The following is a 22,694-nucleotide window of genomic DNA, read 5'->3' as shown; positions in this document are numbered from 1 at the left end:
TGTTCTCTCTGGAACAATCTCCAGCTTTTCAAGAATAATATCTATAGGTTCCTTCTTCCTTAATCCTCATATACACTCACATGTCCTAATGCGCTATTTTAGTTCTTTGATGTATAAATTAGGTTTATATAATCTTTTGTGAGCGAGGTTCACTAAATAATAATACTCAATTAGCATGTCTTTTCTCAATGTGCTAAGTGATGAAGAACCAACAATGTAAATGAGCTGACAAAATTTCATTTACATTTCAGTATACAATAAGTATAAAAATGTAATGAAAAATGAAAAACTTCTATCTACAATTTTCCATTAAATCAGTGTTATTTGTAAAGAATCCGATATTATCAGATCTTATATTTCTGTCTTCCAAGGCACTTTTTACTGTATCAATCCACCTATAACTTGGTTGTCCTCTGGGTCTTTTTCCTCCCAACCTGATAGAGAACACTTGTTTTGCTAATCTTTCCTCTCCCATTCTGTTTAAGTGACCATACCACCTAAGATTAACACATTCCAGGATGCTAACAATGTTAAGTTCTTTCCTAATATCCTTGTTTTTAATATGATATTGCCATTGATGCCATCTGTTCATGCCTCTAATCTTTCTCAGGACTCTCAGATCTGGGGTCTCTAGTCTTTGGTCAAGTGTTTTATTTCTAACCCAGCTCTCAGATCCATAAGTTAAATTGGCTTGAATGCTGTCTTGTATACAGCTAATTTAGTCTTTTGGCTAATTTCTCTCTTATTCCATATAAATTTATTCAGTTGACTTCCTACCATACCAGCTTTATTGATTCTGTTGTCATTTTCCATATTTAATTTACCATTTTCAAAAATTGTGCCTAAGTAGCTTCACGTCTGAAAACCAAGAATCTTCTCTTAAGGCTTGCAACTTGGAATGTAAGGACCTTAAATGAAGCTGGGAAGTTAGATAACCTTATACAAACACTTGAAGCAATGAAAATTGACAAATAGCAGAAAAATAAACAGAAAGAGCCATTCAATTATATACTCATGTAGAGACAGTCATAGGAATGGAGTAGCATTTGTACTAAAAAATAAGATTGTGCAATCCTCAGTTTGATTTTGGCCCATAAGTGACAGGATAATTGCATTAAAAATTGCAGCTCAACCTTTTAATATTTTTATTGTCCAAATATATGCACCTACTTCTGATTACCCAGATGTAGAACGTTTCTATGAAGACATTCAAAATGCACTAAACAACGCTAAATCAGATGACATAACTATCATTATGGGAGATCTAAACTAAAGTAGGCTCAGAAAAGATCTCTTCCTGCATGGGAAAACCAGAGCCTGAGACACAGAAATCCAAGCGGAGAAAGATTAATACAGTTCTGTAAAGAAAACAATCTGGGAATAGCAAATACTTTATTTAGCCACCCTCCTAGAAGACTTTACACATGGAAAAGTCCCAGAGACAGCTGTAAGAACCAGATTGACTATATAATGATTAAAAAAGATTCCAGAATAACATCTTGCAAGCCAAAACATACCCAGGGGATGATATTGGATCAGACCACAACCCTGTTGTCATTAAAGCAGCAATAAAATTAAAGAAAACAATGAAACCTCTAAACCTAGAAAAATATGATCTTGGCTCCCTTAAAAATCAAGAAATACAAGATAAATTTTTAAAGGAACTGCCACAGTCCACTGCTGTTAATGTTCCTGATCCCACCAAGTATCCTTACCCTGAAGATGAGATTGAGGATAGATGGCAGAAATTTAAAGAGGGCATAAAAAAGGAAATAAAACAAATAATTCCCAAATTTGAGAAGAAAATGAGTAAACCATGGATGAATAACAAGATACTGAAGATGGAGGAAAGAAAAACACAAAACTCATCCTGAATACAAGAACTTAAAGGAGATCAGAAAAGAATGCAGGATTGCAAAAGAACTATGGCTCAAGAACAAATGCAAGGAATTGAACTTCTAGACAAAAAGCAAAAAACCAGAAAACTTTATGAAAAAAGTTAGGGAGCTAACTAACAAATCTTGCAACAGGGTAGGCTCTCATTGCATTGAAGATACCAGTGGAAATGTCCTAACAGAGAAAGACTAAATATGGGATAGATGGGTAGAGTATTCAAAGGAACTCTACAATCATGATAGAATAGATAATTGATAATCCAATGCAAGAAGATTTCGAGGGGGGCCTACTATTCTTACCTGGGAAGTAACAAATGCCATTAGGAAATTGAAACCAGGAAAAGCTTCAGGAATGGATGGAATTATGGCAGAATATCTAAAGGCTTTAGATGATAAGGCTATAAGATAACTGACTGACATATGTAACAAAATATATAAAATTGGACACCTGCCAAAAGATTTTAAGTACTCAGCGTTCCTACCAATACCTAAAAAATCGAAAGGCAATCAAATGTGAAGAATACAGAACAATCAGTCTGATCAGTCAGATAGCAAAAGTTATGTTATATATCATCCTAGAAAGAAATAAACATAAAATCAAAATGGAAATTAATGAAACGGTCAAAGCTGTATAACTGAGAGGAGACCTCCACATAGCCTTTAAAGGAATGCGGAGAACCGACCAGGGCTTCTGACCTAATGTCCAATCCTCACCTTCTTGTGCTGCACCCTGTTGGGTATCTACTTTGATACCGAACGAAAGAGGAGGGGCTGGCAATTTGGGATTTAGCTGACCAAATTGTATTCTTATTGGTTAAACCAAAATAAAAAATGATGGTACAACATGACAAAATTTCATGCCGGCTGGGGCGTCGCCCAGTTAAACAAGGCCCCCGTTGTTTTCGCCAGGGAACCAGGGCGAACAGCGAAAAGTCAGCTACTGGAACAAATCTGAAAACAAACCTCAATTCAACATCACCAGAGTTAAAGATCGGTACTATCAACGTAAGAAGCCTGAATGGCAAAGAAATGGAGCTAGCTGAGGAATTAGATAAGTACCAGATCGACATAATAGGGGTGACTGAAACAAAAAAGACCAAAACTGGTGAGATCTTTCTGAGCAATAAATACAAAATGTTATATTCAGGCAATAACAATCAAGGAAACGAAGGAGTAGCCATAGTATTCAACACAAAATACGAGGCTAATCTTCTTGAATGGCAGTCAGTCTCAAGTAGAGTAATGTGGGCAAATATGAGAATGGTGAACTGGACAATGAGACTTATTTGTGCCTATGGTCCCACAGAAGGTTCTACTAAGGTAGAAGTGGAGGAATTTTTTGAGGCTTTAGAAAAAGCAACTGACACAATGAAAAAGGAAAAGTTGGTCCTTGTTGGGGATCTAAATAGTAGAGTAGGAAATGATTGTGAGACATACAAAAATATTTTGGGAAAATTTGGAGAAAAGAGCAAAGCTAATAATAATGGCAAATATCTGTTGGATTTCTGCTCAGGACATGGACTGGTTATTACTAACACCATGTTCCAACATAAAAATGTGCACAAATTCACATGGAGAGAAGAGGCTAGGAATAAGAAAAGTCTCATTGACTATGTTATTGTTGATAGTGATGTTTTCTCCCTGGTGCAGGACACCAGAGTGTACAGAGGATTTGAAATTGGAAGTGATCACTATTTAGTCTTGAGCAGGATAAAATTGAATTTCATATTGAAAAGAATAACATGTAAGAAAGTTTTAAAGCGAATAAAAGTTGAGCAGCTCTCAGATGTAAACTGTAGACTAAAATACAGAAATATTATTGAAAAGAAAATGAAAGAGTTTGAGAACAGGAATCAAACCTTGGAGATTCAGTGGCAAACTCTGAAGGAAACATTGATTGATTCTGCCAGAGAGGCATGTGGTGAGGTTGTGTGCAAAGATAACAAAATCAGAACTCCCTGGTGGACACAGGAAGTTAAAGAGGCAGTGAAGGAAAAGAAGAAAGCATATCAAAAGTTCCTGGCAAATAAGTCAGCTTTTACTCTTACAGAATACAGAGACAAATGTAAGAAAGCTAAACAGTGTGTAAAACTAGCTAAACAAAAGTCATGGGAGGACTTTGGCAAGAATATAGAAAATAAATATCAAGAAGGTGGCAAAATATTCTGGAGGTTGTTGAAGAAGCTTAGGAATGGAGGAAAGAGTGCTGTAAAAGGAATTAGAGATGATAAAGGTGAAATGAAAACAGGAGAAAAAGATATCCTTGAAGTATGGAGTAATTACTTTGAAAAACTGCTAAATGAAACAAGCAGTGATGACAGCACAGTGGTAAAAAACACTGACCAGGCATGCAGTCAGGAATACATATCCATACTTGAAGTAGAAAAAGCCATCAAAGGCTTGAAATGTGGAAAGGCAGCAGGAGTAGATGATATTCGACCAGAAATGCTGAAGTATGGTTGTATAAGAGTCTTACAGTGGCTGCACTGCATAGTTCAGAAAGCCTGGACAGAGGGACGAATTCCCGATGATTGGAGTAGAGCTCTCATAGTACCCATATATAAAAAGGGAAATAAAACTGAATGTGAGAATTACAGAGGTATTTCCCTACTGAGTGTTCCTGGCAAGATCTATGCAAGTATACTTGAGAAACGGTTGAGAAGAATTGTGGAAGAAAAGCTTGGTGAAGAACAAGCTGGATTCAGGCTAAATAGAGGCTGTCAGGATCAGATCTTCACTTTACGACAAATAGTCGAGAAAGCATGGGAATATAACAAAGATCTGTATTTAAGTTTTGTCGATTTGGAAAAGGCATATGACAAGGTGCCAAGAGAGAAGCTATTCAATACGCTGCAGTTATATGGTGTGAATGGGGCATTATATCAAGCAATACTTAGTCTTTATTTGAGTTGTGAGTCAGCAGTTAGAATTGAAGGAAGTACAGGAAGATGGTTTAATGTTAAATCTGGTGTGAGACAAGGATGTACATTATCCCCTCTGTTATTCATTATCTATATGGATCACATTATGAAGGAATGTGGTATTAAACCTGATATCAAAATTGGAGATGTTAATGTCAGCTCTTTGCTTTATGCGGATGATGTTATACTTCTAAATAAATCCGCTACAAGTCTGCAAGATTCTCTGACTAAATTGAATAGCTGTTGTAATAGATATGGTATGAAGGTCAGCAATAAAAAGACAAAGACAATGAAAATAGGCAGAATCATTGAAAATGTCAACTGTGTTGTGAATGGAGAACCTGTGGAACAAGTAAAACATTTCAGCTACTTAGGCACAATTTTTACTGAAGATGGTAAACTAAATATAGAAATAGATAACAGAATCAGCAAAGCTGGTATCGTGGGAAGTCAATTGAATAAATTCATATGGAATAAGAAAGAAATTAGTCGGAACACTAAATTAGCTGTATACAAGACTGTGTTCAAACCAATTTTAACTTATGGATCTGAGAGCTGGGTCAGAAGTAAAACACTTGACCAAAGACTAGAGACCGCAGATATGAGAGTCCTGAGAAAGATTAGAGGCGTGAACAGATGGCATCAATGGCAATATCATATTAAAAATGAGGATATTAGGAAAGAACTTGACATTGTCAGCATCCAGGAATGCGTTAGCCGAGCTAATCTCAGATGGTATGGTCACTTAAATAGAATGGGAGAGGAAAGATTAGCAAAACAAGTGTTCTCTGCCAGGTTGGCAGCAAAACAACCCAGAGGAAGACCAAGATATAGGTGGATTGATATGGTACAAAGTGCCTTTACAATAGAAATATAAGATCTGATAATGTTGGAGTCTTGACAAGTAACAGACTGATTTGGAGGAAAATTGTAGATAGGAAGTTAGTAATGATGTAATTTTTTCATTTAGTACTGTCATATCCTGTACACCCCTTGAGGGTACATGGCAGGAATATGATGATGATGATGATGAAATTAATGAAACACAATCTGGTTTCAGGAAAATAAAGAACTAGAGAAGGACTCTTCAACATTAGAACTATTATAGAAAGATAACTGGAGAAGCAGAAAGAAGGCTACTTATGTTTTATTGACTACACAAAGGGGCCTTTGACAATATACAACATGAACAACTAATCAAATGCATCAGAAATTTAGGAGTAGATGGTAAAAGGTACCAGATTACCGATAAATCTATATTGGGAGCAAACTGCCTCAATAAAAATATCAGGAGAAATCTCGGAGAAATTCCCAGTAAAGAAGGGTGTCAGACATGGCTGTGTTCTTTCTCCTATATTTTTAACCTCTATACTGGAAATATCTTCCAGCAATTAGAAGAATTTAAAGGAGTCAGGAATATAAACAACTTAAGATATGCAGATAATACAGTACTGCTAGCTGAAAATAAAAAAGATCTTCAAAACCTACTAGAAGAGACACTGAAGCTAAGTGAAAAATACGGACTTAATTTCAACTTCATACCAACTTCAACTTGTTACCAACCATGTTGGTAACAAGAGAAAAAGGCAAAATACCTGATATAAATATTAAGATCCAAGGAAATAATTTACATCAAGTAAAGAGATATATATTTGGGTCAACTAATTACAGAGAATGGAAAGTGTGATAAGGAAATATTAAGAAGAATAGAAATTGCTAGATCAACCTTCAATGTAGCATGAAAAACATTCTGACCTCAAGGGAAATTCACACAAAAACAAGAATTAGGCTGTCCAAATGCTACGTATCGTCAACACTGCTATATGGAGCAGAAACCTGAACAATATCAAAATATTGTGAAAATAAACTAAAGCCTTTGAGATGTGGATCCTCAGAAGAACTCTTAGAGTCCCATGGACTGCCAAAAAAAACTAATTTAGAAATATTAGAGATGACTGGAAAAGATAGGAATCTGTTGAAAACAGATTCCTATTTTTTCCAGTTTTTTTTTTAAGAAAAAAAAACCCATCTACCTTGGTCACATACTAAGGCATGAATCCCTACTAAAAACACTTCTAGAAGGAATGATACAAAGAAAAAGAAGAAGAGGAAGACAAAGAACAGATTGGATGGGAAATATTAAGGACTGGACCTTTTTGTCCTATGAAGAATACAAAAGAGAAGTACAAAGCCATACATGGTAGAAACTCATGATAGTCAACCTCCTGGAAGGAGATGACATCTGACAAGACAAGAGCTGAAATGTTTTACTTGTTCTATAGGTTTTCCATTCACAATGCAGTTGATATTTTCACTGTTTCTGCCTATTTTCATTGTCTTTGCCTTGTAATTGATGATCTTCATACCATATTATCTATTACAACAGTTATTCAATTTAGTCATGGAATCTTGCAGACTTGTAGCAGATTTATTTAGAGGTATAACATCATCCACATAAAGCAAAGAGCTGAGATTAACATCTACAATTTTGATATCAGGTTTAATACTACTTTCCTTCATAATGTGAAGGAAAGTGGTATTCATTATCCAATAACAGAGGAGATAAAGTAAATCCTTGTCTGACACCAGATTTAATGTAAAACCATCCTCCTGCACTTCCTTCAATTCTAACTGCTGACTTACAACTCAAATAAAGACTAAGTAATGCTTGATCTAATGCCCCATTGACACCATAAACCTGTAGCATTTTGAATAGACACCTTGTCATATGTCTTTTTCAGATCTACAAAACTTAAAATACAGATCTTTGTTATATTCCCATGATTTCTCAACTATTTGTCATAAAGTGAAAATCTGATCCTGACAGCCTCTTTTAGCCTGAATCCAGCTTGGTAGAACAAGCTGGATTCCTTTCCTTTCCAAGATCCTCTCAATCATTGTTCTTACCAGGAATACCTCTGTAGTCTTCACATTGTTTTATTTATTTCCCTTTTTATGTATAGGTACTATGAGAGCTCCACTCCAATCATCTGGAATTCATCCCTCTGTCCAGGACTTCATAACTATGCAGTGCAGCCACTGTAAGACTTTTATACCTCCATAATTGAGCATTTCTGGTCGAATATCATCTAATCCCACTACCTTTACACATTTCAGGCTTTTGATGGCTGTTTCTACTTCAAGTATGTATTCCTGACTGCATGCCCGTTGAGTGTTTTTTTTTTTAACTATTGTACTGTCACTGATTATTTTGTTTAGCAATTTTTCCAAGTACCGTACTTGCCGGCGTATAAGATGCACTTTTTTCCTTTGAAAATAGGTCTGAAAAACAGGGTGCGTCTTATATGCTGATACTCAGTTTTTTATTAATTTCATTTCTAGAAATTTTTTCTGTTCCGAGATTTCTTTCTTGCTTCCTTGCGGTGTGAGATCATTCCAGTTACGTAGAGTTCAGTGGATGAGCATGCGCTGTCATCGACGATCACAGCTATGTTCTGTTCGTTTAAACTTTCCAATTGTTGTCACGGTTGTTGTGAATGGTGATAAATTTCTGCTGCTAAATTTTCTCAAAATTTCTTGGCAATTATGGCTGAAAAATGTCGACATTGCTACAATATTGTATACTAGCTATGTGTGATTGCGTATGCTAAAGAACATGGAAACAGGGCTGCAGAGAGGCATTTTGGGCCACCTCAACTGAGAAAATGATAAGAACTTGGTGGTGTTAGATCCTGAATGAAGAACTTTTATAAAGAAACTATTCATTCAGGATTTAACAAGTTTAATATAACAGCTGAAAGAGAAACTTGTACTCCAGCAGAAGATAAGGAAATTATTTACTGTATGTAAGAATAAATGAATCTCTTTATGTAGATTTATAAGATTCAATGTTGTCTATCCAAAAATCACGTAGAGGCTTTGTGTGTTTAGTTGTATTCAAGCATTCTGTATACAGTGAATGGCTAAGGTGAACACAAGAAGTTAAAGAGGCAGTGAAAAAAAAGAAGAAAGCATAGCAAAAGTTCATGGCAATAAGTCAGCTTGTGCTCATATAGAATACAAAGACAAATGTAAGAAAGTTAAATACTGTGTAACCAGCTAAACAAAAGTCATGGGAAGACTTTAGTAAGAACATAGAAAATAAATATCAAGAAGGTGGCAAAATATTCTGGAGGCTGTTGTAAAAGTTGAGAGATGGAGGAAAAAGTGCTGTAAAAAAAATTAGAGATGATAAATGTTACATGAAAATTACTAGTTTTCATCTGCCTCTTTAACTTCTCGTGTCCACCATGGAGTTCTGATTTTTCTATCCTTGCAGACAACCTCCCTACATGCCTCTCTGGCTGAATCAATCAGGGGTTTTTTCAGTTTATACAGTTCTGACCTTTAAGCATCCCAACTAAATGTTTTATTTATTTTCCAGAAGTATAAACCAATGAATTAGTTTCTACATTACGATCAAAAACATCTCAAAGATGCATTTTAAAACGTATCACTGGGATGATACTTTAATGTTCAGCCCCACTAAATCAATGCAAATAGCATAAGTTATTCTTGTGTAAAATTCAATGCCTAGTAAGAAGTTATGCATTTTTATCATAGTTGGTTTATCAATTACATACTGAACAACATAAGATAATTACAAAAGCAATAGTTTCTTTACTACATTCTTGAACAAATTTTCTTCAGACAATTTTTCAAAGAATGTAGAATGTTTTATCTGTTCAAAGATTAATTTGAACAGATAAAACAACAGCTGTTCACAATCTTAAATAAGCTGAAGAACAACAAACATTTATGTTCTAGAAAGTGTACACTTCAATAACTCTTAGCTGCAAAACTAAAAACTATTTTTTAAACTATTTTAGATATTAAGGAAAGTGACAAAGTCAACAGCCTCTATATACAAATAGCACAGTCAAGAAGATACTGCTTGTAGAAACTCTTGTTTGATTACATTGAATCAAGAATTAAAACAAGAATATAATCAAAAGAAATAATTTTTAAAAAATTCCTATTTAATATAAGTTAAACTATATTATTTATAATTTTCCATTTATAGAAAAAAAAATTATTTAATGGCAATTCTGTTCCAATACATGTTACTTGCTGAAGTTATGACTGCTGCAAACTAAAGATGTAAGTGGTATTGCTTTAGTTAGCAGCAGTCAAATTTATTGTAATTAAAATAAATCCATCATATATATTTTGGATATTTTTTCATTTATTATCTTACTCCTTTCAATAAAATCAATAAAGTGAGACGTTCTACACATACCAGCCACTGAATCAGAAACTTCACAGAAATAAGTGGTTTCCGAATTGGCATGCCAATACAATCCTCTCCAATTCCCTGAATATAGTTCAGTGAGATATGAGTCAGAATCAGCCTCCATTAAATGCTTCAGTCAATTGCTACAACACAGGAGGTTCTGTTTGTTATACAAGCCTTCTCAGACAATGGTGATCTCATTCCTGACTGACTGTCTTAAGACCGCAGTTATGTCTCAGACTAGAAATGCAAGTTATTTTTACACTGATTAAACATCTGGGATATCTCACCTTTTGAGAAACCAGTTAGTTATGCTGTTTTCAAAATCATGGCTCCAGCTACACGGACACCCATGATAAGCCCTTTATCAAACTCCAAAAGATCCTTTGTACGTTCCCATTGTGATCAAACTATTGATGATTACTGACCAGCAGCATTCTTAAATAGTTGTCTAGAAGAAGTGGTAATGTATGTGACCCAGCATTTTGCATATATGCTGAGTAAGTGATATTTACATACATCTACATAAAGGTCTCTAATTCAGTAGTGTATCAAATCCAGTATGTGAATCAAATAACACCACCCATCCACTGTGAAATGAGTCATTTGACAGTCTAAACTCTCATATTTTGCAAATTTTCAGAAAACTTTTAAATGGAGTCAACTAACCCAATCAAAATGTTTTCCTTTTACTTTTTTCTAGGATACAAAAAAATTAAAATCTTTAGATGCAAATGAATTAAATGATTCTAAAATTTATAATTTAAATAATTTTAAACTAGTTACCTTCCTTCTAATATATGCCTTTTGAAAACTTTCTAAATCTCTGAATTCCTCATTTACTATATCATCCCCACTAAAAGCTTCTTCATCAGAACTGTCAACCAGTTTCTGACGTCTCACTTTACGTAGTAAAAGTGGACTATACAATAATCCTCTTCGATGCTGATGAGTTTTCCTACCTGTTACAGGTGATGATGGTATGCTTTTGCTAGTTGGAGAAGAGGGATCTGATGTGTCACCCAGGTCATCTGTGCGTGGCAGACTTCCACGATGCTCTCGAAAGCAAGGAGAAGCAGAAATGTCTACATGATCATCTGGAAGCTCATTTCTTAATTGTGGAATGGGACTTGAATTTTCTGACCTTGTGGAATTCTGATAATCAACATTATTGCACTTAAATCTTTCCTGTAGTTTCTGCATTTTGCTTTTGTTCAATTCTTCACAACTAGAGAAGCACTTTCCAAGTATTTTACTTTTTTCAGAACATGCAACATTTGATTCACCCAAAGCCATCTGAGTAGGTTTCTGATAATTTTCAACATAATCACCATCACAAGAACAGGCCAGCTCATCAGTAGTTGGACAACAAGTGGGAATGCGACTAGAGAGACATTTCTTATCTGTTCCTTGTTTCTCACACAATGTACAACCTTGTTTATGTCCTTCACAATGAGGTCTTGATTTTAATGTCAAACGTTTTCGAGTTTCTCTGAAAGAAGAAGAGCCATTTCTTCTTTCTCTTACATTTGTAAATTCCGAGGTGAGGAGGTGCCCTACACTATGACTTCGGTGACTAAGGATGAACACTGGAGAAGCTGTAGTATTCTGTGTATTTCCGGCAATGTGTCTTTCAGCATTATCCTCGCATTCATCATCAATAAACCTCATCTCCCCAGCTTTTTCTGCCCATCGGGGTAAATTATCCAAGTGATTATGACTAGCTGATAGAGCAGGAGCTGCAGCACATAAAGATGAGACAACAATTGGTTCACCCTGTCGGTTGACTACAGATATTGATCCCCACCTTGGTAATGTACGAGAAACAGAACTGCATGAAGGAAGACCATCAATTTCGAGAACTCTGCGACTAGCCAAAGGAGACTGTACACTACTCCTATATGTTGAGTTTTTTGGAGACATAGTATTTACACCTGCTGTACTGACAAGTGGACTTTGAACAGCTGCCCTGTTTACTGGTTTCACATCATTCAAAGTTCGATTTCTGAGATCTGAAATGACTGGTGATGTAGATTTATGTAATGAAATCTTCTCCTCAATGATACTATCTACAGGAATAGGATGAAAAGCCAAGCTAGCACTTGGAGATGATATTAATGTAGAGGATGAACTCTCTTTTTTAGATGTCTGGCCATCTGCACAAACTAGATCACAATGCAAATTATTATTTGGGACAACTACAGGGTCTTTTTCAGTAGTGTGCTTCTCTACCACCTCTGTATCATGAATAACTGTTTGGCATATTTCATTAGTCTGAATTTTATTAACAGTTTTTTCTGAGGTTAATGTATGAATTAATTTAGACCTGGATGGAATGCTTTTGGTTTCAGCTGAGTCAGAAATGCAAGTAAGGCTAGTCTGTGTAGCAACAGACACCACACTATTTCCTGCTGATCCTCTTTCATTAGCACGCTGAAGGCTAATTACATGAACTCCTTTCTCACCAGAGATTTCAAACGTTAGGAATTCTTCTGTAGGGATAAAATTTACATATTCACCAACATCACAGTCTAAATGAGATCCATCATGTTCAGCAGAATCACTCAAGTGATAATGATAAGTAGCACTCCTTTGCTGCTTCTTAGGAGTCATTGGAGCTATTGGAACACTGTCTTCATATGCATTTCCTTCTGTAAGAGATAAAATAAATAAGGACAATTAAGAGACATATATATTAGCTGAAGCTTAGTGGAAATGGAGCTTGAACAAAAGAATGAAATAATTATTTCAAGTTCTTAATACAGATCTTGCAGGAGAATGTGTAAAGATGAACAACTTACCAAGTCCTTCAAAACATACTAAAAACAATTTGCCATGAATATTGAAATTATTACAAAGTAATACTAAAAAAAAATGAAATGCTTATGTTAAATAACCCTAACCTATGTTGTATCTAAAGTAAATTTTCTTCCTTTTATCAAATCTGGAAAAAACTAATGATTGGAGTACAAAACAGATAAAATCTGCTTTACAAAATGATCAATACATAACCAACATTCTTTTTCCACATAAATTGTGAAAATGGATCTGGATTCCCAAAATGGAAGATCACTGAACTTGACTGATTATGCACCTATAAAATCTGAAAACTGTATAAACCCAACAAGAAGTAGATTCTTTCAAGGGACCGATATTGAAAGTGACCATAATTTAGTCACAGCCACAAAAGCAAAGCAAGAAGCCAGTCAGTCATCTTGTTTTTAAGACAGATATTTGAAAGTTATCTTTCAAACTCTTTGAATTATAACTAAATAAAAGCATACCAAATAATTAACAAAGACATTTACTCATAAAAAGAACAAATATTATTGAAGATGGTATCAACATTCAAGAAACTCACTCAAATATGATAGTTTGAACTAAAAAAAAAACTTAAAGGAGCTATTCCAATGAAACAGAGAATGTGATTATCCCATTCTCTGTTTAAAGAAGTGGAATGAGCAATTCCAAGATCAAAAACCAGAAAAACTGCAAGAATTGATAATCAGAACTGCAGCATTATCATTAATGCACTTTTTTCAAAAATTTACCACCAGGTATGGAAGATAACTTGGCCAGAGGATTGGTTTTGCCAATATTTTGGCTTGGTCAACCAAGGCTTCTTCACTGGGACAAAGAAATACTAAGCACATGCATGCAAGCGCTTCAGAGGATGTGCAAACACAGATTGATTTTGAAAGGTCCTTCCATCTTTTGAAATCATTGTGCATTTGCCTTCCACTAGGACTACCCATGACTGTGCCCTCTATCTCACCTGCTCTGGCTGATTACTTCATGGAGCATTTGAAAAGCCAACTTTTTTTTAACATCATTTTTCCTCAATCTTGTATCTGGCTTCATTTTGCTGATAATATCTTTGTAGTCTGGTCCCACCATGAAACAGAATTACTTCAATTTTTAGACAGAATAAACTTCTTATACACCTGAAGCAAGCTCAATATTGAACATGAATCTAACAAGTCTTCCCTTTCTAGATAATTATCTGTAACTCTGCAGGAAATATTGAATTTTCCATTTACAGAAGTCTTTTTTCATTTACATAATTTTTCAGGAACTGGCAATGTACACTAGAATATCAATTATAAAAAACTAATACTTTCCTATATGGTAATGTTACATTGCCATCATCAGGGATCACAAAACTAATTATATGTGCATGCATGCAAGCACTAACATTGAGCAAATGTGGCTGAATAAAGGTAACAGACGTTAAGCCTAGAGTCCTAAATGGTACCCCCTAGTGAGCTAAATTGGGTTGTCTTGGCTGTTGAGCTGAAGATCTTAAAATGTATGCTTCCCGAATTTAGGACATTCTCATGCACCTAAATTTGTTGCAGTTTTAGAAAGCTTGTTCCTGTGTTCAGATATTCTGATATTGGCTGTCCTACTTGTTTGGCATAGTAGGACAGTTTGCAACTTCAAGGGACCTGGTATACCCCTGGTAGGTCTAGGGGATGTGGCTGGTCTTTGGTGGAGCAGATATGCCAACTGGTTATAAGGTCATATTTCAAAAGATAAAATGCAACAATGAAATAATTACCAAAGTGAATAAGGGATGTGACAATGCTTTTGAAATCATTGTGCATTTGCCTTCCGCTAGGACTACCCATGACTATGCCCTCTATCTCACCTGCTCTGGCTGATTAATTCATGGAGCATTTGAAAAGCCAACTTTTTTTTAACATAATTTTTCCTCAAAAATTTAAACCAATCAAATTACTTGGGTAAGCTTGCCTCTTTACTGCTAGATTGTTCTATTTACCTCCCCTACAGACTATGATCCCACAGCACACAAATCAGAACACTCCATAGGCTCCTTAAAAAGGTTACCACTTGACCTGTAGAAGTTACAGACTAAAACCTTATAACTCTAGACACCTACCCTCCAGATATATGGACTACCAAAAATCATCTATTCCTTGAAACATGTGAAACCCTTATCACTGTAAACTTAATCGAAGTTTTGTGAAGTAACTACCATAAATTGTTCATAATTTTGTTTTATCATTATTTTAAATTAATTCTGAACTATCTGGTACCTGGAACTTTAATGGTGTTTTGTCCTGTTCACTCAGCTTGGACAGACATGGAAGTATACTTATGCTGTATGACTCATTCTTGTGTTTGTATTTTGAATGTATGTTGTAACCATGTCTTTTGCTCTCTCCCTGAATGATACTCAAGTTACAATGAGTGAAATATATAGGAGTTTTTAATAAATTCTAATTTCCTTTACATGTGTTGATCAGTTTTATTTTTCCAAAGTATTCTGATGTCTATTGCACATGTTTCTATAAAACATCATTAGGAAGAAAACAGTAGATCATTTATTGCACTCATTATCATCAGAGAAAGATACAGAACTTTTAGCAAAGTATTATACTATAATTTTATTGACCTACAGAAAGCTTGACTATTTACCATGTGATACTATTTTGGAAAATTCTATGCTATGGAACAAATATTAAAATATTTGTGCATTCCTGTATTCATCTCCTGAAGCAGAGGTTGAGATCAAAGCAGGCTATAGTTTTCCTTTCCTGCAAACTATCACCAATTAATTTGTTGATTAATGGTATAGGAAAGGATCTGAGAGGGACTGTTCATTTATTTGCCAATGATGCAAAGTTGAGTAGAGCAATAGTGAATACATACAATGTCAAAATTTTGCAGGATTTGGATAGATTGGCAGACTGGGCTAAGGATGTCAGTTTAATGTGGCAAAGTATACTCAACGTATTGAATCTTTGTTTTGTAAGAATTGAGATTTTGAGTACTCTTTTTGGAAAAGCCATTGAGTTTCATGTGTTGTTGGATAGTAGAAAGTTCTTTCTGTAGAAAATTAGAAGTAGAACAATTAGTTTTGGCTCTTCTGATTAGACATTTTATGATTCCTGTTTTTTGACAAGGATGATGGGCTGATTCTTTAAGAATATAACGACCTGTGAAAAAAAAAAAAAGAATTCTTAAAGAATCAACCCATCATCCTCGTCAAAAAACAGGAATCATAAAATGTCTAATCAAAAGAGCCAAAACTAATTGTTCTACTTCTAATTTTCTACAGAAAGAACTTTCTACTATCCAACAACACATGAAACTCAATGCTTTTCCGAAAGGAGTACGCAACATCTTCTCGATTCTTATAATCCACCACAAAACAACAAAGATTCAATACGTCGAGTTCCAATTCCATACAACTCTGGGATTTCAGAACCTATCACAAGAATTCTGAAGAAATATGAGTTAACAGCTATGTATTCACCTATTAATAAATTATCTTCCCAATTTCCTTCTCCTAAAGACAAATGCTCATCTATGTCTCTTCCTGGAGTTTATCAAATTCCCTGCAACTGTGATCTCTCCTATTTTGGACAAACTGGAAGTTCTCTTGAAAAAGAATCCAAGAACATCAATCCTCCATTCATCACAACAAACCTGAAAAATCTGGATTGGCTCAGCATGGGACTGAAACTAACCACAACATCCTTTGGTCAAAAACTAGTCTCTTACATAGATCCCGTTATAAATTTGAACGTTTATTCAAAGAAAGCGTAGAGGCCTTACCCCATCGTCCTAACCTGAATTGGAATGACTGTATATCTATATCAAAAATCTGGGAAAGTAATCAGGATAACTCATTAATTCATATTAATTTTATGTTATTTAATATTATTAATTAATATTTTTATTTCAATCATGTCTCTGCTTTAAAATATTCCCTTTAATACTTAGTGATATAACATCACGTGGCTTGTTCTATTTTTAAATGATCTATTGTTAGTATTCCACCTTGTATTTTTTTTTAAAACTGTTCTTGTAGTGCCACTGAAGATGGTCTACTATTTCCAGACCGAAATATTTGGTTAATTAAATATCTTTCTTGTGTTTACGTGCTTATATTATTCAGTCTTTATGTCACAAGTATCCTTAAAACATCAAGCAGGTTATTGTTCCTCTTTATTGAGCCTTGATAAGACCCCATCTCGACTACTGTGCCCAGATCTGGACACCAGTGTTTCTTCTTGATGGAGATGAAGTGGAGAGGATCCAGAGGCAAGTGACCAAGATGGTAGTTAGTCTATGGAATGAACCTTAAGTGAACAGGTTGAAGATCTATGGATTACAGAAATTGGTTGATAGGCAGAAAAGGGGTGATGTGATTGAGACATTCAAATTACTGAGGGATTTTTAAAAGATTAATTCAGAGGAAATTTTTCAGAACAGGTCTGGTGGTGGGAGAACTAGGGGCTATCATTGGAAACTAAGCAAAAGTGTGTAGTTAGCAAGGGTTAGAATTAGATTTTTTATTTGGAGAGTGGTGAATGAGTGGAATAAGCTGCCAGAGTCTGTTGTGGGTCTGTTGTGCCATGACTGTGAATGGGTTCAAAGAAAGTATGATAGATACTGTGCAAATACTGAATAGTTCTTGACATGATGTTTAGGGTCTCCCTCGATGAGTCTAAGGACTCCTTGGAGTTGCCAGTAATAATAATAATCACATTATTATTATTATTCAACTGATTTCTCTAATGTGTTGGTAAATGAAATCCTGAAAAACAGTGATACTGGAGTGATAGAATGAGGAAGACCACCATCAAATGGGTGGTTAAAAAATCAAATGATTACAATTAAAGCTAAAATTAAAAATGATTTAGAATGAAAAAATTAATAAAATTTAGATAAATAAAATGATTGAGTGAAAGAGCATTATATTAACAAATGACTACAAGAACACCTATCTTACGACAACAACAAATGCCATTTTATGTTTGAGCAGTTATTTAAGAAGAATGCTGAAGCACTTCTACACTGCTCAAATTTAATCAGAATGACTGCCTCTCTGTTACCAAGATTTGGGAGAGTCATTCTCATAAATTGCAATGGCAAGCAATCATTCAATTATTTGATTTATCTATATTTTGTTAAATTTTCTATTTCAAATCATTTTAATTTTGGCTTTAATTGCAATCTCATTTGATTCTGTAACCACCTATATGGTAGAATTCTGGTGTGTGGCTCAACTCTGTAAATAGGATTAATTGTGATCGTGCTGATGCACTGATGATGGCTCATTAATTTCTGGCCAAAATATTTGCAATAATAAAAACTATTTTCTTATTTCTTGTGAATACGTGTAATAATCTTGTCCCGCAAGGAACTAATTACAGCAACTTAAAAAAGAGGACATAGAATAAACGAATAAAATAAAATTGGGATAAGCACTTTTTTTTTTTTTTTAACATAGTTGAAAGTGTGGATCAAGAAATTACTGGAGGATTTTTATGATGATTGTTCTGATATCTATCCCTATATGGTCTATGGGAAGAAGAATGTATCTAATGGCAATAAATAATTGGGCAAACCAAAATGAATATTCAATACCAAATCAAAAAAAAAAAAATCTCTTTCTCTCTCCCCCACCTACACTCATTTAGAACTCTCACTGATGGATATGACAGCAATGATATACATATTCAACTGACAGTTGTAATAGATTTGATAAAATAAAAGCAGAATACTTTACAATTATTAGTGCATTTCCTCTTAGAGGTATTTCTATAATCAAGAAAGTTTCATAAATTATGTTTATCTTCTTGAGGCTAAACAGTGCCAAATTTCATATGATGTAATGATCCCATACTTCTCACGAGCTTAAAATGACATCAAGGAAGCAGGTTTACACTTTTGTGTAAATGATTTTTATATGTTAACCTAACAAAATATTAATTTATTCGTTTTTGGAATGTAGAGATTTTTTTGTCTTGTTTTAAACCCTGGATCTGATTAGACAGATTCTAATCTCGTTCACAAAAAAGAAACATCATTCATAAAGCATACTTAAATTATGCTTTATGAATAATTCCACATTCAAATTTACATAGTTTTTAACATTCATGCAAAAGTCTTATGAGAATTTTTTTTAAACTAGGATTTTAAGATTGATCTTGATTTTGACAGCACCTCTATAGCATTGGAAGAATGATGGGATATTGTGTTTTTTTTTTTAAATGGAAAAGGAGCCAAGTTCAATTCTCTTCATGAGAAAAATCATTATATGGTCCTTTGCAACTGAAGGCAAGTTAAATTAGCTGATCTTGTACAGAGGTGACAAGGTTTTTTTCTTTTCTCTTGAAAAGATATTTTTCATTAAGCATTTAAGCAAACTGGCCAACAATTAAGAGACAAAAATACTATTAGCAAGTAATGACCGTGTGTAGATGGCGGATTAAGTACACAGACTCTGGATTTGTATGGTAGAGAGCCCTCTTATAATAAGTCCTTGGAGGTGTCATATAATGATAATTCTCTCACCTCAACATGCTAATGGCTTCACATAAACCTAATTAATGCTCTATGAGATTGGCTAACTTACTTTCAGTTGATAAGGTCTATATAAAGATTTAAATAAATAAAAAGATTGAGTGACACAGCATTATATTAATAAGAGGGCAGCCAATTAAGTCTATCAAATGCAGTCCGTTTGTTTTGCAGGATTGGTTGTTTTGATTTATGGCCAAAGCAACTTATGAGTCCCGTATATCATGCCTGTAAATTGTGTGTGTTGTTCTGTCTGGTTTGTGGGATGAAAAACTCAAGTTTTCAGGTTGTCTTGCAGGATTTAAGTTTCCAGGAGGAAAGCCCTACCAATTAATTATTATTATTAGACACCACCAGGAAGTCCAAGGACTCATCGAAGGAGGGTACCTGCTTTACAACTCCGTCTCCACCACTCAAATCCACCAACTGCAACTACACCAATGCCATCTTCACAGATAATCACAAACATCCATGCCCACGGCAGGATTCAAACCCACAGCCTTTTGGCTACTGAGCGGATAAGCTATCCAATTAGCCAACCAGGCCGGCTAAAGGAGACAAGCTAACTAGCCCTCAGTTGAAAAGATGTAAAGATTTGTGTCCTCAACAGGATTTGAACTCTGGTCTTTCTGACCAAATGGCAGCAGCATTACCAATTGAGCTATGAAAACTAATTACTAAAACTAAATACAATATGGTTTGCCAGTCAGTGGTTGACACATAAGCAAACAAAAAAAATTGCATTTATATGTTGAAGATTTGGGCACTAATTTTTTTATTATTTTTATTTTTTTTTTATTCCCTTTCAGGTGTGACCTGAAATGGATTTCAGCAGCTGTTCAAATGCATGAACATATTTCTTATCTCATTTCAGGCTATGGCTTCAACCTACGTCTTTGCATCTAAGTGCCAGGGTTATTCTATCCAGAGTTAATGAAAAGCTAGTTGTAAATACAGTGAGCTCTCAATTATATAATCTTCAGTTAACTAAGGTTCTGCCATCTGAAGGACATCCTTTAATGATGTTAGACCAATCATGACTGCACTTCTCAAAACAAATGACTTGAATAAGACAAAAAAGAAGAGTCAAGTATTATGTTTGTTCACATAGTTACAGCATGTTAATGTATGGAGTAATTTATGATGGAAGGATTTGTACACTTAAAATAGATTTGATATGAGGTGAAATTCATGCTCGGTGAAGGGGAATATAAACAGTGGTTACATGAAATCTTTGATTTATGTGAAAGGTGAACGTCATAGTTGCGACTTGAGTGATTCATTTAATTGCTTAAATGAATCACTCAAGTTTTCAGAATTACTGGAGCACCCATCAGCTATGTTCATTAACAATATAGAAGCATCAGTAATAATGGTTATGAGTTAGCATCAAGGTTGGGTACCTGCTAATGGCCACCAGCAAAGCAAGTGTATTCTTGGGACTGCATTCTATTAATATACACAAGGCAATTTCCCCCCCTCCTCCAAATGAGTAGAACAATCTTTTTTTTTTTTCTTCTCTAAATCTTCAACATTGTAATTTTGTAACTGTGATTATATTAAAATAAAAATGACTGTTAATAGAAAAGCTTATTTTGCAAAATACAATTTTTCTAATTTTTTTTTTTTTTTTTTTTTGACTTTTGCAAGTATTTTTTTTAAATTAAAAAACTGTATAAGTCAAAGGGGAGGGGGAGTAATGACTAAAGAAACCTTATTCTGTTTAGCAGTGGTAAATGCAAAGGGAGCAAAACTGACTGATATCAGTGACACCTCTAGAAGATACCATTTACAGAAATAGAATACAACCTTTAAAATGAATGAAATGATTGCAAGAATGAGCAAAAAAATGTCTGGAGTGTGTTTGAAGGCAAAAGACAGCTGTATGCAAGAGATGGGTTGCATCTGAACATGGAAGGTCATAAGTGTTTGAAGTTACTGTTTTCTGAACAAGATGAAGTAACTGGGCAGGGAAACTAAAATTGAAAAGTTTGAGTGTAAGTGGGACACACTTATGCAGTGAATATATATTTGTTGATCCTTTTTCACAGAATAATTTGAAGAATAGAGTGGATAAAAACCGGCATGGGACTACTGAAATTAGTAGAACATATATCAGTTGTACAGCTGGTACAAGAACTAAAGAGAATCTGCAAGTTTTGTATACTAATGCAAGAAGCATTCGAAAGAGAGAAGAATTTTTGGCATTAGTCAATGCAATCTCACCAAAAGTTGTAGGTGAAACTTGGCTGTCAGCAGAAGATGTGGTTACTGGAATTGAATGTGATGGGTACAGTATTTTCAAGGACAGAGAAGAACCAGAGGGGGGGGGAGGAGTATTGTAGAGGGGAGGAGATGATAGATGATGAGTTGCCAAAGAAAGTAGTATATCAAGAGGACAGACGTGTGAATGATAGTTCATTTGAGGTAGTCTGGTGTGAAATAGCGACCAACACAACCAAATATACAGTTGGTTGCTGCTATAGACCATGGGGTAATAGTGAATTCGTGCATCAGCAAATTAGTGCAATGAGTGCAGGGTTGGTGATTATTATGGGGGATTTTAATAATGGTGATATCAATTGGAAGGAAGAAATATCACATGGCAAAAAGGAAATGGAATTCATACACCTTCAAAGAGATAATTACTTGAAATAGCACATAACTGAAGGGACTCGTGGTGTGAGAGTGCTGGATCTGGTCATAGGTTCAGAGGATATAAGCATAAGTAAGGTGTCCTCGTTACCTCCAATTGGTGACAGCGATCATGTGGTATTGACTTGGGAGGCTGAAAAATTTGTGGATTTCTATCTTAAGAAGGGGTATATTTGGAACTACAGGTTAGGTAATTATAACAAGCTTACAGCCGTCCCATGGCAGAACATATTGCAGAGGAAAGATGTTAGCAGTGCATGGGATATAATCAGTGGGTATCTGAGGAAGGCAATATCAGAATGTATTCCCATAGTCAGGAAAACAAACAAGGTAGGCACTAGATGGATGAATAGTAGTATCAGGCTTGATCTGGGGAAAAAAAATGTTATGGAGAATTTACAAGGAGAAAGGCAATCAGTACACCCATGAGCAGTACAAGGCTCAAGCTAGGAAGGTTACCAGCATAGTAAGCAAAGCTAAATCAGATTACGAGAAGACCTTAGCCAAGGAGATCAAAGATAATCCCAAAGAGTTCTTCTGCTATGTGGCAAGTAAAAGGAAGGACTTTGGAAGGATAATCTTAATGGGTGCTGATGGTATTGAGGTGACCAATTCAGATGTAATAGTAGAGTTACTGAGTGATCACTTTTC

General features: G+C 34.9%; 1 protein-coding gene across 1 annotated transcript in view; it reads right to left on the bottom strand.

Moving 5' to 3' along the window:
• LOC150096238 (tubby-related protein 4-like) overlaps positions 1 to 22,694 on the bottom strand; it is a 236,452-nt gene that overhangs the window by 46,102 nt on the left and 167,656 nt on the right. Inside the window, exon 10 of the mRNA XM_090408771.1 lies at positions 10,836 to 12,700. Coding sequence (XP_090264897.1) covers positions 10,836 to 12,700 — 1,865 coding nt within the window. The remainder of the gene's footprint in view (positions 1 to 10,835; positions 12,701 to 22,694) is intronic.

Source organism: Typopeltis vanoorti, chromosome 19, assembly GCF_054136105.1.
Source record: "Typopeltis vanoorti isolate ZY-2024b chromosome 19, IOZ_Tvanoo_1.0, whole genome shotgun sequence".
In the NCBI taxonomy this organism is placed as follows: domain Eukaryota; kingdom Metazoa; phylum Arthropoda; class Arachnida; order Uropygi; family Thelyphonidae; genus Typopeltis; species Typopeltis vanoorti.
Note: the sequence above shows the minus strand (reverse complement) of the source record. Positions and strands in the feature narration are given on the sequence as shown.